General features: G+C 45.8%; 1 protein-coding gene across 7 annotated transcripts in view; it reads right to left on the reverse strand.

The window, feature by feature from the left end:
* Positions 1 to 7731: 7731 nt before the first annotated feature.
* AHCYL2 (adenosylhomocysteinase like 2) overlaps positions 7732 to 16631 on the reverse strand; it is a 208974-nt gene continuing 200074 nt past the window's right edge. For 4 of the 7 annotated variants that reach the window (XM_084638548.1, XM_084638544.1, XM_084638546.1 and 1 more), the window contains 2 exons: positions 14024 to 14144; positions 7732 to 11850 (listed from right to left, as the gene is read on the reverse strand). In XM_084638548.1, coding sequence (XP_084494674.1) covers positions 11844 to 11850; positions 14024 to 14144 — 128 coding nt within the window. In that variant the 3' untranslated portion in view covers positions 7732 to 11843. The remainder of the gene's footprint in view (positions 11851 to 14023; positions 14145 to 16631) is intronic. The other 3 variants (XR_014712920.1, XR_014712921.1, XM_084638545.1) reach the window with 3 other exon arrangements.

A 16631-nucleotide genomic window follows, 5' to 3' on the forward strand; every position in this document is an offset into this window, starting at 1 on the left:
GAGCATTGGCCTGCCAAACCCAGGGTTGTGAGTTCAGTCCTCGAGGGGGCCATTTAGGGATCTGGGGCAAAAATGGGGGCTTGGTCCTGCTTTGAGCAGGGGGTTGGACGAGGTGACCTCCTGAGGTCCCTTCCAACCCTGATAGTCTGTGAGTCTAAGGGGAGAGGCTGCTGACCCGGCTGGGATGGGGTGAAAGGCTGCAGGCCCCCATGGGAAAGCAGGGAGGCTGCTGGCCCTGGGGGCCAGGGAGCAGCCTCTGGCTGGGAAGGGAAAGCAGGGGAAGAGACAGACAGGTCCTTTGCAGAGCAGGATCGGCTCAAAGGGCGGTGGTGGTGATGCACACCAGGGGATGGGTGAGTGGATGCAAAGCTTTAATCCAAGCCTGGAGACTCCCTTTCACAGCACTTTTCCTCTGAAAGGATCCCTGTGCTGCACTTTGTGAACCAGACAGACTCAGTCTGTTCCTTTACAGCAGCCGAGCTGCCTCCAGGGTGGAAGTTAAAAGCCAGAAGCTGAGCACACCAGGGGACAGAAGTGGATGAGCAGGAATTTTAATCCAAATGACAAAGGTGACCCTCCTCCTCTCATATAAACACAGAGCCCACAGGACCTCAGATTCTAAATTCTCAACATGCCCCCTAAGAAACCTTACAGGACTCAATTTATCTTCCTGGCCTGCAGTCCATCCCAGTTTGGGTCAGCCCTTAACACTGATGAAGACTTTCGCTATGTCCTTGGGCACACCCTAGATTATAAAGCCAGAAGGGATCACCAGTTCATCTGATGTAACCGGCATATCACCAGCCATTAAATTCCCCCCTAGTTACCACTCTGCTGAGCCCAGTAACTTTTGTTTGACTGCATCTTCCAGAAGGGCAGCCAGTCTTGATACGAAGACACCGAGAGATGGAGAACCCACCACTTGCCTAATCTCACCCCTCGCCCCAATTAAAATGTTGTGCCCCTCTTTCATTGCAAATGAAGCACTCTTCTAGACCCAAGGATCATACTAGCCCATTTTGTCACAACATCTCACTGGGAGCTCATATCCAGTTGCTTGTCCATTGTGACCCCTAAACGCCTAAACTCAGGGTCTCTGCTTTCCAGGGTACATTTTGAAGCGTGGCCCACATTCCTTGTTCCAAGATGCATAACTGCATTTGATGGTATTAAAATGCATTTTGCTCTGTATGAAAGCCTGTCCTCTTTTACCACTCAGCCAATCTTTGTGCCATCTGCAAATTTTATCAGCATTTACATTCACTTCCCTATCATTGCTGAAAACACTGAGTAGCATCAGGCCGAGGACTGATCCCTGCAAAACCTCACTAGAAACACCCCCATCTGATGATTCCCCATTGACAGCTACATTTGGAGTTCTGTTAGTTAGCCAGTTCTCACTCCGGGTAACATGTGCCCTATTGATGTAGTGTGGAGTGCCAATTTTTTAATCAGAATGTCATGGGGTACTAAGTCAAACACCTTACAAAAGTCTTGAATGTTACATCTACGCAGTTACTGATGTCAACCAAACTTGTAGTCCCAAAGAGTTAAATCAGGTTTGTTTGACAAAACCAATTTTCCATAAAACCATGTTGACAGGCATTAATTATATTCCTTCTCATTCATTCTTTATCAATAGAGTCGTGTATTGGCATTTCCATTATTTTGCTCAGGATAGATGACAGGCTAACCAGCCTACAGTTACGCAGGTCATCTTCCTTATTCTTTTTGAATACTTGAATAAGTCTTCTGGAATTTCCCTGGCATTCCAATACTTATCAAACATTAACACCAGCAGGCGAGAGAGAGATCGCCAGCTCTTTTTGGGTGCAAGTTGATCTGGGCCTGCTGATTTAAAAATGTTGATTACCAGTAGCTGTTGTCTAACATGATCCTCAGTTACTAATGGACTGAAACCATCATCCTCATATGAGATGAACACAGCATCCTGCTTCTTTCCACTTAGAGAGCAGTAATAGTTATTGAAGAAATATAAAATAGAAATAGGCTATTTAGTGAAGTCACTTTGTGGCTCTGTGCTTCAGTTTCCCCATCTGTAAAAGGCAACAACCCTTTCCTCACAGTGATGCAAAGCACTTTGGGAGCCTTGGAGGGAAAGTTCTGTAGAAGGAAAAGCAGGACTTGCTATTCCTCCATGGCTGAGGAATGAGGATATTCAGGGTCATTATGTCACATTCTAGACCTTTTCAAGTTCCACCCAGTGTAATTATCGCTGTCAATTTATAACAATTCTGTATAAAAGTTGGCCCATTATTCCTTCTCATTAATTCTTTATCAATAGAGTCATGTATTGGCTTTTTGGGTGCAAATTGAAGGGGAGAAGTGCTTCCAGAATCAGAGGGGGGCATTTTGCACCCCCTTTTGCATTGGCAGAAATGACCACACAATATCCAAGGCAACTCCAAATGCAGCCCGGAGAGCTACAGCCCATCTCCACGAGCTATTGTCAGAATTGTTCTGCTTAAGAAACAACTGGCCCAATGCTGGTCCCAATTCTGCAGCTGCACAGCCTGGCTCCAGTGACCGTTCAGAATTCTTTCCCCACCCCAAGTGATCTCAGTGGGGCTCTGCACAGGTGCAGGGTTCCCCCTGAGCAGATAAGGGACCTGATCCTGCCCTAATGAGTCTTCCCGGGGTCAACCACTTCCTGTGCTTTGCCAAAATGAAATATTCTTCTATGGTTCAGCGAAAGGACAAAAACCCAGACCCCAACTCACTCAAACCTTCCATAGCTTCGTTTATTCCTGGGAAGGGACTAGCCCTGGGCCTTTATAGCTCAGCGCTGCTTGGGACTACATCACACTCACAAAGAAAAGGAGGAGTTGTGGCACCTTAGAGACTAACCCATTTATTTGAGCCTAAGCTTTCGTGAGCTACAGCTCACTTCATCGGATGCATTGTGATGGAATGCATCCGATGAAGTGAGCTGTAGCTCACGAAAGCTTAGGCTCAAATAAATGGGTTAGTCTCTAAGGTGCCACAAGTCCTCCTGTTCTTTTTGCGAATACAGACTAACACGGCTGCTACTCTGAAACCTGTCATCACACTCACGTTCATCATCCATTTCCTATAGCCCAGCAGCAGCAGAATTAAACCCTTCCTTTCCCGTTAGCAAACCGCGTTGGTCAACATCTCTAAACGAACACATAGGTGGGGCTATCAGTTCCAGGCCACTGCAGTTACTCTGCCGCCCTTATCTGAATCAACCCTCAACAGCTGTGTGAAAAGAAACCCACAGGCAGGGATCAGCAAGTTTCAAATGGGATGAAGGGAGGAAGTGAAGGGAAGGGAGGGGGGCAGGGAGAGATGCTTAGAACGGAAGCAGCAACGGTCCCCACGGCGGCTGGGTCACTGGCAGCTTGGTCTCACAGCACTGGGTGGAAGCAGTAAGTAAGTCCTGCCATTAATATGGCCTTTTATCCTCTCCCCCAGAGAGCTGGGGGCTTGATTCCAAAGAGCATCACAGCCAAGGAGCGCGACTGATGCTGGTATCTTTAGTTAACCTTAAAATGCTGCCCCTTCACCTTTGTCCAGCCTCCAACACACACGTGATTTCTCAGTGTGGCCAGCCAGCTGGGAATCAACACAAAGAGTTGTTTCCAGTGATGTTCAGAATTTGTCAGCCATTGGAAAAGCCCATCTTGAGTCCGATGAAATGTTTCATTCCAGGCAGCTTCAAAGTAACTGTGGCGGTCACCTTCTAACCTTTAGCCCAGTGGTTAGAGCATATGCCTAGGATGTGGTAGACCCAGGTTTGAATCCTCCCTCTGGAGCAGGGACTTGACCTCTGATATCCCCCAAAGTCTGCTCTCAAGCTGTCTTGAGTCTCGTATAACTAAATAAGGATGCTATAGGCTGGTCCTTAAGGGAATCACCTGGCAGGTGGGAGATGGGGTTTAAAATCCCTCCTCTGAATCAGAGCATAAGGGGATGTCAACTTTGCAGAGCAAGTGCACGGTCTTCCCACCCACAGCGGGGCTGTACACTTCTCTATCTGACATTCATTCTAGTGATTTGTCACACACAGGCAGTTTGGGACAGTGATGGGGAGATTTTCAACACTCCCACTTTTGTGGGTGGTAAAGCCACTAAGGACAGAAGGTTAAAATTATAGCGAGCCAGGTAATGGTTTGGGACTCAGGCCTCGTGAAGATGACAAGTGGCTGAAGAGGGTTTTCTATACACCTGAAACGAAGGGAATCTGGGGCTAGTTTTGGGTTCAGAGATAGCGGAAAGGCTCAACCCCTTCCAGAGACATAATGGAGTTCATTGGTAACTTAATCAGCAGCATGTAGGAAAGGAGACAGGGATCCCAGAACAAAATGCACACAACCGGTGGTAGGCGGGAGCATTTCACTGCACACCCCTTGCTGAGAGTCTAACACAGCAGCTGACTCCCACGGCCAATTGGCGACTCATGTAGGGAAGTGTACGAACACAATGGATAATGAACCTTTACCCAGCCAAGCAGACCCAGTGACTTCCACAGGAAGTGTAAGAACTGTGCATATGGGGAAGGGCTGCAGGAGTCGGTCCCCAGCTCTTCAAGCTGCCTGCCATTGCTTGTCTGCACAACACACAACATAGACTTGTATTGGGCGCCATGGCCATCGGGGAGATAAGAGAATAAATCAACTCAGTGGAGTCCAGTGACACCAAGAAATGGGAAAGCAAAACTGACATGCAAAGATAAACTCAGAACCACCCTAGAGCCAGCAAAGAGCGTAATGTAACGGACTACAGCAACTGCATTGGATTAAGCATTGGAGCGTGGAGTCGTCTCCCCAGGGAAAATGGGGAAGGCCGCTGCTTGAGTTATTTTAAATTCGATTGCACAAAACACTGCAGAAAGAAGTGTAACAGCTGGAGGGAACAATCATGCCATGTGTGGGGCCAGGGGAGAGGACTGACGAGGGGACTTACCAGACATAGGCTACTCTCTTATTAGATGCAGAGGTGGCCCTATGGAAGTGCAGACTGAAGAGAGGAATGGAGAGAAACACCTGGTGCCCATATTTCTATTCATTTTTTTAATAGCAAATTTTTCAATTTTCAGTTTTTCTTCTTCTCAGGCAGCAAATATTCTGGTCTTTTCAGATCTAATTCTGCAGCATCGCTGGCAAGTTCCACCTTTGTGAGCCCTGTGTTTCTCTGGCTGCAAAGTGCACGGATGTGCAGCATCATGGCCACTGCATGAGTGGATCCCAGTCTTTTGCACAGTCTTGTTAATTATTCAGCTCATTTCTGTTATTTAGCCAGGTGATGGACGCTGGGAGTTAAGGGAAGAGAAAGCATAAGGGATGCCCATTGCTCCAGCTTGAGCAGTCACAGCAGAGAAGCTGGAGTCATTTAACACCAGCATGTCTGCATGGAGCCTGCAAAGCTTTGCCTTCTGCCAGTGAATTAATTCTACTCCTTGGGCGATGCTGTCCCTTGACATGATCTCTAACAGCAGGTTGTGTGAATCCTGGAGGACTGGGGACCTCTAGGAGCAGATGGGAATTTAAAATGACCTGCTAAGCCTTTGGAGAGTTCTCTAGAGATGCTGACCTACTCAGACTTCAGCAGCAGCTGGGTATCACTTTCACCCCAACCCCCACCTGGTCACTTTCTGCCATCCATGCATCTGCCATCCCTGCTACACTTGGAGGAGGACTGGTCAGCTTAGCTCCTGCTGTTTAGATGAAACGTGCTCAGAAAAGACAAAGAACCAGACCTGCCCAATGCATCATGGAGGGACAGTCTTGATGGGAAGTGCCACCATGCAAGTTCTCAAGGAGTTATGGGCTCTCTCCCCCTGCGGTCTCCATGTTACTTCTGAAAGGCTTCCACAAGGGCCTGGCCTCCTTCTTCCATATACTTCTCACCAGCCAGAACTGCAGATTCAGAGCAGTGTAGCTACATTACTGCTAGGTTACAAGGTTTCTTGATGCTCAATAAAGGAGCATCCCCAAATCAATTATCCAGTGGCCTCATCACACTCTGTTCCACTCCGCAGCTTTCAGCCAGGAGTGATCTGATTTTGTGTTTTAAAATGGCCATTGGTTTATTCTGTTCATCTTGGAAGAAATGTCATCCTTTTAAATCTGTATTTTCCTGGTGTCTTTCTGGGTCTTGTGTAAACACGGATTGTTTTGCAAAAGGGCTGGGAAGGGAGGTGAGAGAATGGGAGCAAAACAAGATAATGGGTTTTTTTCAGACACAATTTAGCTTGTTTTCACCAAGGACAGATCAGGAACAGGAGACAACCCAAGAAACCTACAACCAAAACAGTTTCCAGCTGCACTCAGACAGCTTCTCCACAGAATAATTGCAATCACTCCACAAAACACAGAGGGGATGGGAAGTTTAGTAGCCAGAACCCTCTCTCACAGGCCATCTCTGCAGAGACAGTTGCGGGCTGCTATATTGTACGGAGGGGTGGAAGCATGTCCAGAATTAAGGTTGCAATCAACCTTAATTCAGTATAAAACGACTGTAACTTTGGCTTGGAGAATTGGTTTGGCCTGAGAATTGTCAGATCCACCCTGATGGCAAAGGAGAATATTTCTGCAAATCTTGAAGAAAATCTGCCCATCTGATTTTGAGTTACAAGGACACTAAGATTTCCCTGATTTAAATTGTGTCGTTTTCCTATTAAATGACAATATTCTCCAGAAAAAGCAAGATGACTACTACAAAAATGGTCAATTTTACTCTTCTGCAGCTCTCCTAGTGCAGGTGACCCACAGCACTCACTGCTCCCCCAGTCCTGGGACAATAGCCCCCAATACATTCTTTAAAACAATGAACCACCAAGGCACCAATGTGGCCTTACTCTATGGATATCTCCAGACTGGCTGCTGCTACCCCACATTGTTTGTTTGTGATTATGAGAAGATGAAGGTATCTAATTTAGATAGCAAGCTCCTTGGAGCAGGTAGCCGTTGTTTTCATTTGCAAAGCCCCCTTCACACCGATGGTGCTGTCTACACTGAAGAGATGGCATTATGGGATCAGTGCACCCAGGGAGGAAAGGAAGGAGGGATATAGATGGGGCTGCTCCAAGTCAAGGCAGATCCTCTGTCAGAATCAGTCTGGAGGGCAAGTCCATGCACTGGGTAGAGGATGGAGTTGGCTGTGTAACACCTGGAGCAGAGGAATCGGGCTGGAAGGAGGAGAAGTGTGTGAAGAAATGAAAACCTGGGAGGAAGAATGTGACTGGAAACCTGATCCTGCTAAGCAGGGAGAGGAATCTGCCATTTCCAGCAGCGGAAGTTTTTATAAATCCACCAGTCCTGGCACTACAATATGTGGCTAGTGGATGGCTTCAACCCTTGGCAGAGGCAAGAGTGAACGGACCGTATACATTGAGGAATACGTGGACCGGGACAATACCTTAAGAAACAGATCAAATAAATTGGTTAGTCTCTAAGGTGCCACAAGTCCTCCTTTTCTTTTTGCCAATACAGACTCACACGGCTGCTACTCTGAGGCTAGAAGAGAACATTAGTGGCCAACACAGTCATTAAAACTATTGGGGGGGGGGTCCTGGCTGGCAGCTTGCAGTGTGACAAGTAGCAAATGGAACCTTCAGAGACAACGACAGGCCCATTTGGGTACCTGGTTGTCACAAAAGCTGAGAGGTTCATAACCTTCCTTGCAACATACCATCCTGTTTCCAACCACTTCCAGGGCCTGCCACATGAACACACTGCAGAGGCCAACTGAATTTTGCAACATTTTATTTGTGTTTTGAGATTACAGAGTCTTTATTGCTGATCTAATACAATCACTCAGACATTAATATTTAAAACATCCTTTTGAAAATGTTATAGTCTTAGTTTTTACTTCCTTACTGTAGAATTATGACAGATGATTGGGTTTCTTTTCCTGGCTTCTAAAGTTCAGAACAAAATTATTTTCCTTATAAGATTTTGCTGGTGTCGCCTATCTCCTTTTTCTAATATTTAAAAAAAATTGTTACATTTAAAAAGATCTGTTACGCTAAATTTAGAGATGATCACGGAGTATGATTCCAGATTGATTAGGAAAAGCCAAGCAAGCAAAAAAGCTTACGAAAAGGCATAGCAACATGGAGAAAATCTGTAAAAGATCAGAGGGGAAAAAAGCCATTCAGAATGATTTTTTCTTCTTATTATAGCTACACTGAAGATAAAATGAGCTTAAAATCAGCACAAACAAATTCACTGATGAGGACAGCACCACTACACGCTACACTAGTGACAGACTTGGAATAGGTAAGCGACCCTTCTGAGCTGCACCGTCGGGTCACCTGACGGAACGGTTATTGTCCTGGGGCCAGATTCAGCCTGATTTCTGACCCCATTTTTCCAAAGGGTGCCTGGATGAACATGTGACCCATAGCGGCATTTCCTAGGTGGCTTCGCTCCAGAACACAGAGACAGGCTAATGTTGTCACCTTCCCCATAAAATAAAAGAGACGAGAAGGCTGGTAGCACCACTGTGCTGGTCTGGTTTTCCCAGGGAAAACTACGAACTGTTTCCACACATTAAACTAGGGGGTGCCCGAATGATGCCCAACAGCACTGGCCACTTGGAACTGATTACAATGCTCCATTTCTGTAAAGCACAGGGACTACACCTCCCAGCTTGCAATGCTCCAGCTTGATCTGAGCAGAAATCCATGCAGGGGCCTGCAGTCTCTGAGGCTGCACCTCCACCTAAAGGGAAAGAGTGGTCATGGGCCACACTTTGGGGTGCTCTGGTCTCCCAGTCCCTCCCCCAGACAGGCAAGTGAGGAGCCCAGTTCATGTTAAGCAATGACTGTCTCTGTCTGCACAGTGCATTCCCAGCCACGCCACCTCACTTCTGCACAGCTAACTCTGTAAAAAGTGCACAAGTCTTGACTCAACTGTCTCTAGCAAATAAAGAGAGAAGGAACTTCCTTGTGTTCGTCAGTTTGGAACATTTGCACCCACTCTGTTCCAGCTCATTGACAGGAGTGTGCATGGAAAAAACCTCCCCAAAAGGATGGTGTCCTAAGATACCCTTAGCTAAGGCTGCACTTCGCTATCAGATTTCAAACCAGCATCATGGTGCTAGCCTGGGAACTCCCAGTAAGTGTATAGCAACTGCATGAATACTGTACTGCTCCCTATATGACTGAACTCAGGTCACAGAGGCGAGATGCAGGCTCACAGAGACAGTACGGCCTGGGCTGACGCCAAGCATTTGTCTAACAAGCAGTTTCACATGCCAGGCGTAACCACGTGAGATAAAGAACAGATTGATGTGTTGGATGCATCATCATACATGGACACTGATACCACAATAGATCCAAGGGAGGAGAAGATAATGTTCCCAATTAAATCAAAGACCCGTGTTGCCCATCCCCCAACTCCCGGCTGCTGGGAAATGGTTCTGTGACTGGTTTAGTACACAGAAGAGAAAAGCCTCTCTTTAAGAAACTCTTTCCCCTTTATCCTTGGCCATTTGTGCAGCCCATGTATGCCAAGATCTTGAAGAGCTCCATGGGTGGACACATTCCTGGGGCTTTTGCCCAGAAAAAGGCCCCATTCAGACAGTGCAATCTACAAGTGAAATCCTGGCCCTACTGAAGTCAAAAGGGAGCTTTGCCATTGAGTTCCATGGGCCTGGATTTCACCCCACACGTCTACAAACAACGAAAGTGACTCCAGGATAAAGCTGGGTCACTGCAGAATAAAATAACTCAAACAATGTAAGTAATAAAAGTAATACACCCGACTGGCATCTTAACAATAATTCAGTGGTCTCTTCTGAAAATCTCAGGACCTGAATAAAATCAACCAAGAGTTGAAGATCAATTGATACATGACTGGGGATCATTCTATGATGCCTCCCTCAGACACAGCCTCATAAAACCTCCAACAGCTTACCTACAACTTTCTACCTAGGGCTCCATCCCTTTGGAGATTGAAAATTGGATTAAACAGCATACTAGAAAATTTGCTTTAAGAAACAACTGTGACATTGGACAAACTGACCCAGGAGGCAGTCTTCATCTCTAATTTTGATGATTCTGTGACTTGCCTGTAGACCACAATTTCTGTCTTTTGTGTGTGAGAACACAATGCCACAAAGACACCTCTCCCATTCATAATGGCCAAGGATTCAGAGAGGGCAAAAAACAAGGATCTTCACTTGATCAGGTGCCAGGGTGGTGAGCATGGTATATAAAAGCCTAGGCTGATAGGTCAATGCTTCACGTGGAAGTCTGGTAAATACCACTTGAAGTAATTTTAAAAAAGAAACATGTCTTCAGTGACTCTGGGGAGATATGGCAAACTTAAAAATTACCTTGACACGCATGTCTGTGTTGTATGCAGGATCCAGACAGGACATCCTGGGCTAAAACAAGTAACAAGCATGTTTATCTTCCATCATTTCTGACTAATACAGCAAGACTTGACAAGATACTAATGTGACAGTGATTCTGAACTCTACTTATAACATCTAGATCTCAGGACAGAGCATACTCTATGGGATAATTACTGGCGCTTATTCATTTGTTCAGTGAATGAATTCTAGGGACCCTTATTTGGATTTATATTTGAAAATAAGACTCGAACAGCTCCGGCACTGGGAGTCTGGGAAACATTTCCCAGAAACAGGTGCTTTTATACACAGAAGTCACTTCCAGAAAGGACTGAAATACCAATTGGAGAACGACTGTGTCAAGAACGGTCCTCAGAACTGATCAGTTTTACTGCTTCATTCTGCAGCAGTGCGAACAACAAGCTTCTGAGTGTCATCTCGAAGAGCTACCTTGAAATGTAAGCAGCATTTGTCGGCAAAGTCACAAGGCTGTTCCACGAGCATGAGCACAAAATTCCACACAACTGCTCCATGAAATATAGCTTTGGTTGAATTGAAAAACGTTGGCACTCATCAAAAACTGCAGAAAAATACTGCAAAGTTGCTGAAGAATGGTGTGTAATTGGGTCTTAGTCCACTGGTGTGAACCGTGCAGCGTTCATCACTGACTGCGTTAGAGCAGGTGCATCTCTGCCTCATGGGCTCCTAACTCAGGCTGTGGGGTGTCCCCAGCTGATGCTATAAACTGGACTCTTGGTTACAGCTTCCCACAGTGCAAAGGCAAAGTTCATTTTGGCTTGTTGCCAAAGCCTGTCCTTGCACAATAATCAGAATTAGAGAGTTTTCCCCAGTGGCTGCTGGTAAGATTTAGTGTTTCACTGCTAAGATAGCACCAGTCTCATCAGCAATGTCTAGAGCAAACAGGCTTGTGCTAGTTTCATTTTAAAATGGCATGGAAACAAAATAACAGAGTGTTCTACCCTGCAAACTGACAGACAGTTCTGGGGACTGCCTCAGATTCTGCTTCCATGTAAGAAATGTTAAGGTACAAAGGAAATGTGCAACCTTGAAATTAAGTTCCTAGACATTAAGGTACTAAAGTAACGTGCAAGCTTGAAGTCTGATCTCAAATCTTGCCTCATGCATTGTCCTCCATCCCCTGTATATTAGAATAGACATACAGCGATAATGGATTACTTGAAGCTAACGGATACTTTGCAACAAAATAATTCAGCCAGATTCTTCTTTCCTCCCCTTGCTTCCCGCTCCCCCAAAAACAAAAACCAACTGTCTCACAGTCCCCTGGCAGTAAAAAACACCATCGGCAGAGGCCGCACGTACAGTGCTCTAGTTTAATAAATAAATAACCTAACACACTGTCTACTATGTGAGCAAGTCCAGCTCTGATTTAAGAAGCTTGTACTATGTCATCCTGTACAATAGTTGAGAAAAGGCTTGGATTCTTGTTCCTTACTTCTTAAGGTTACAGCTGCAGAAACTTAATACCTGAAAAAAGAAGAGAAATAGTGTTCTCAGTTAGTGGTGGTGTATAAAACTGTACACTGTACATTGATTACTGCCAGGATCAGACAGAGTGTAATGATTTAGTGGGTATAAATCCAAAGGAGGAAGAAGACTGTTTAGGAGGGTATAACATCTTCCTCCCTTAAACACCCCATCAAATTTAGACATCTTGTGCCACCCACATGGCCCTTCAACTTTGTCCCAACATCCTAGACCCCTGGTATAATTTTCAAAAGCACCTAAGTCCCATTGACTTTTAATGACCTGACTGAAAAGCTTTAAGAGTGGATGGTTTAAAAATGGGAATGAATGCCGAAAAGAACAAAGATTATTTCAGAGCTGGAGAAAATGCCTTACAGTGAGAGACTGAAAGAGCTCAGTCTGTTAGTTTATCAAACAGAAGACTCGGAGGTGACTTGATTGCAGTGTATGAGTACATTTATGGGGAGAAAATACCAGGTACTAAAGAGCTCTGTAATTTAGCAGAGAAAGGCAACAAAAAACAATGGCTGGAAGCTAAAGCCAGACAAATTCACAAAATAAGGCACAAAGTTTTAACAGTGAGAATTATTAAGCACTGGAACAAAGTACCAAGGGAAGTGGTGGATTCTCTCTCTTTCAATGTCTTCAGATCAAGCCTGGCTACCTTTCTGGAAGATATGCTTTAGTCAAACACATGTTACTGGACTCGATACAGGGATAATGGAGTGATATTTAATGGCCTGGGTCATGTAGGAGGTCCTACTAGATGATCTAATGGTCCCTTCTGGTTATAAACTTTATGGATCTAAGTGCTTACGTCACTGCAGAATATGCAGAAAAGAAGTTTTTGAAAATTTCATCCTTTGTCTTTTGTGTGTGACTCCCACGTCCCCTAACTTCTCTATATGCAAGTCTACCATAAGCACTTTGAGGCAAAGATTGTCTATGTCCTGTACAATACCCAGCACATTGTTGGTGCTAAACACATCAATTATATGTGAAACTGAGCAAAGGGAAATTTAGACTGAACAGCAGAAAATGGTTGATAAGATCTAGAAATGGTGGAAGCCCCATAGCTTGTGACACATAACATTGGACAGGAACACATTGCAGAATGGGAAGGAAGACTAACTGGCGTTTTGCAGGCCTTTCCCACCTCTAACTCTGAAGATAATTCTTTCTGTGTTTTGGGGCTGAGGGGTCCAAAACTCCTATCAACACTCAAGTGTTGTGTATTGTACATTATTGTTAAACATTGGGGTTCCAAAGGAGCGTATTCCGGCACAACCCCATTTGCAAGCTCACACTGATCTGTGATGGTGCAAACCCATTCTTATCCCATCTGTAAACAGGAGCACAGGAACTTAAATGAATGAGATGATTTCCCAACAGTTTGACCTGGAAGAGAGATGATCTCAGGTGTCATAATGCAGCCTTTATTTTTTACTGAGCGCTGTCAACCTATCCAGACCTGTACAGGCTCTGAGAAAGACAGTCCTTGTCCCAAGTGATTACAGTCCAAGGCCGACAGAAACAGCAGAGTTAAAACATTCTGAGGTACGTTTTCAAAGGTGCAGCTGGGAGTTATGCATGTAAATATGGCAATCTAGCCCACAGTACAATAGATGAGGTTCCAGTGCTGAAGTCTGTACTTCAGCCAAGAGTCTTGCCACTAGAAATGCTCCCCCAGGGACACTAGCAGAAACACTGCTTTGTACCATTTTGTGCTTGTCGGATTTTAAAAATAATTTGTCATTTGAGCTGGCTGGATGGTGTTACTTTGAGATTTGTCACTTTAGGATGACAGCTTCTGCCAGATACAATACGCTGCCTCATTTCACACAAAGTGTTCTGTGTGTCAGAGCTGATCGTGCATTGTCTGATTTCCTTCATTCTGTACCTCCACCATTTTATATCATGTCTTGATGTACTGGGGCAATGGGCAATTACCAGGATTCCATGGTACCTGTGGAATTAGATGCTTAATTACGGTGATTCTTCTTGCTCATATATATATATAGGGTTGAGCTGATACCCATACATGTGTGCACACTCATATATTACGTTAGCGAGAAAGAAAGAAAGAAAGAAAGAAAGAAAGAAAGAAAGAAAGAAAGAAAGAAAGAAAGAAAGAAAGAAAGAAAGAAAGAAAGAAAATGTTTAAAACCAGCACCTGTAGTAGTTTGGTTTGAAAGGCCCGTTTTTATTTAGTCCCAGGTATTTTGCTTGTTCATCTGTTAGTTCTGTCAGATGTGCATCGAACGTTGGAAGATGAAGACTTGCCACATACTCATCTGAAACAGATTCAAGCCCTGGGAAATTAGCTTGAACATGGCAAATCCCCTGGGTCCCTCCCTCGCTGAAGGAGCTCTAATGTATAAAGCCCCAAACAGACTATGGGTCTGTCTACATTGCAATGTTGCAATGGAAGCCCGGGCTTGAGCCTAGCCCCCCTTATATCCACACACCAATTATGTTAACCTAGGGCTTGAACCTAGGCTCCCAGGACTCTCCAGGGCTGGAGGGTGTGCGCCCGTGTTAAGCTGGAACCTAGGGTCTGAGTCCTATTGCTTTAGCTTGACTCTGATCCCAGAAGTCTTCTGAATGTATCCCAGAGTTCCCTGGGGCAACTTCCTTAGTCCTCTCTATGCCAAGGATCTGTGGTGCAGTCTATTGCCCTCTCTTTCAAATGGACACCACATCTCCCTTTGCAAACGGCAGCAGCTCAGGTCAGCTGAAAACTGGTCTGCAAGCACACTACCAGACAGCCTGCAGGCTTTTCAATGGAGACTGATCAGAAGAAGCTTTTTGCAAAGAGAGCTGCTTCCTGGTCACAAGAGCACAGCCAGATTTTGGGGCATACTGCCTGGGCGCCCTGCACATTCAGCCCCCCGGAGGGCAGGGGTGCCCAGGAGTAAGAGCCAGAGAGCAAAGTGGGGACTAAGCATCTGCCCTGCAGGGAACGGGAGTGGCAGAGCTCATGGCTCAGCACAGCCAGGGAAGAAGGACCCCCAACACCTCAGCTGCTCCCCCTCCATGCAGGCAGCTGCTTGGTCCTGCTCTGCTCTCTGTCCCTCGCTCCTGGGCCCCCCTGCCCTCCTGGGGGCAAAGTGTGAAGAGGCACTTGGGCAATGTGCACTGTGAGGGCAGTGAGTGGGAGCCAGCCCTAAAACTTCCGCACAGTCTCCCGAGGATCTCTTATCCTGGCCTCCCAGGGTGCGGTGGGGGCAGGGATAAGGGATCCCCAGGGGGTGCAGAAGCACGCTGCACCCCAAGCCTTGGGGACGCACTTCACCGCTCCGCAGCCAGGCTGGGGTATGTGTGTTTTTGTTCTGAAACCTACATTTTACGTCAAACTTCAAAACAGACAAAAATAAATTAAAAAACCAACCAACTAAACACACTTCCATTGACCAGCCCATTTTAAAAATTGAGAATTGCAGCGTTTCATTTTAATAGTTTGACGGCCCTGGAGACTCATGTCCTGATTATCCTCAGCTGCACATGGGTATTTTCCTGCCAGTGTGACTCAGCCTAGAGGGGTGAGCCCAATTCTCAGATCAGATGTCAGTTCACTGTAAAGCCTTCTCCCAGTGCAGTCATTCTAACGAGACAGCCACCGAAGGAGCTAATCATGCAGTTTATGTACTCGTGTGGGCACCAGAGTCCCATCGATAGCACCATCAGTTAGGAAACAGGGTGGGCAGTAGAGTTTTCCCACAATGCAACACATTTGTAGGGTTAGAGTGTCGACATGGGGTTAGGGTGCTATGCACTCGGGGACAAGGTTACTTTGACTCAGGTCTGTGCACTGCTGTGTGGACACCAGAGCCCTAGGTTTGAGCATGGGTCAGAAAATCCTTTACCTAGGCTTAAAATGCAGTGTAGACGCTCAAGCCCAGGGTTCCCTGACATAGGTCAGCTGACCCGAGTCCCACTAACCCTAGGCTTACATTGCTGTGTGGACATACCCCATGTGGCCCATCCGGACCTCCAGCGGAGTTTTGGCCCTGTAAGAAGTGCAGTGTCTGGCCTCATGGGTCTTAACATACCACATGCAAACATGAAGTAAGAGAGGAGTTTTAAAGTATTTCTTTCTTCATTTATCTGCCTGAGTCAACTTTAGTGGGTGTATCAAGCATTGCAGGAGACACGCTGGAACCTGATGCTGGTGGCTTGGGCAGGGAAGTGAAAGAAGAAAGTTTTGGTTTTTTTTTAAACCAAAGCACTGCTGTTCACCTTTACAGGGAGAAGGGCTGTGTCATTTCCATAGATCTTGACATCAATACAAACGACCTTCAAGTTGAATACAACTTATTATCCCTGAGAAAAATATGTGATTCTGCTAAACTCAGAAAAGAACTACACCCGCCTAGTTCAGCTGAAGGAAAAGAGTAAAAAAAAGCGGCTGCAAACCCTTACAGATCACACAGTGTCTCCACTGGCTACAGCAGGGCAACGGGAAGTTAGACTCCTGGAGTCTGCCATTGAATCACTGAGTGTCTTTGAGCAAATCATTTGCCTCTCTGCCTCAGTTTCCCCATGTGTAAAACAGAGATAATGCTTCCCTACCTCGCAGGGGTGAGGCAGCCTAATTCACACTTGTATCGCCCTTGGAATCTCAGGTGGCAGGGGCTATAAAATGAAAAGTACGTTCCCCCTCGTTACCTCTCGAGCCTCCTAGTAATCCACACACAGGTTTTCCTGCTGAGATTTATCTTATTCTTGCACCACCTTCAAGCAGCGTTTATACACCTTTCAGATGACAGCAAATATTCATA

This window comes from Lepidochelys olivacea (assembly GCF_965140295.1).
Source record: "Lepidochelys olivacea isolate rLepOli2 genome assembly, chromosome: 1".
Lineage (NCBI taxonomy): Eukaryota > Metazoa > Chordata > Testudines > Cheloniidae > Lepidochelys > Lepidochelys olivacea.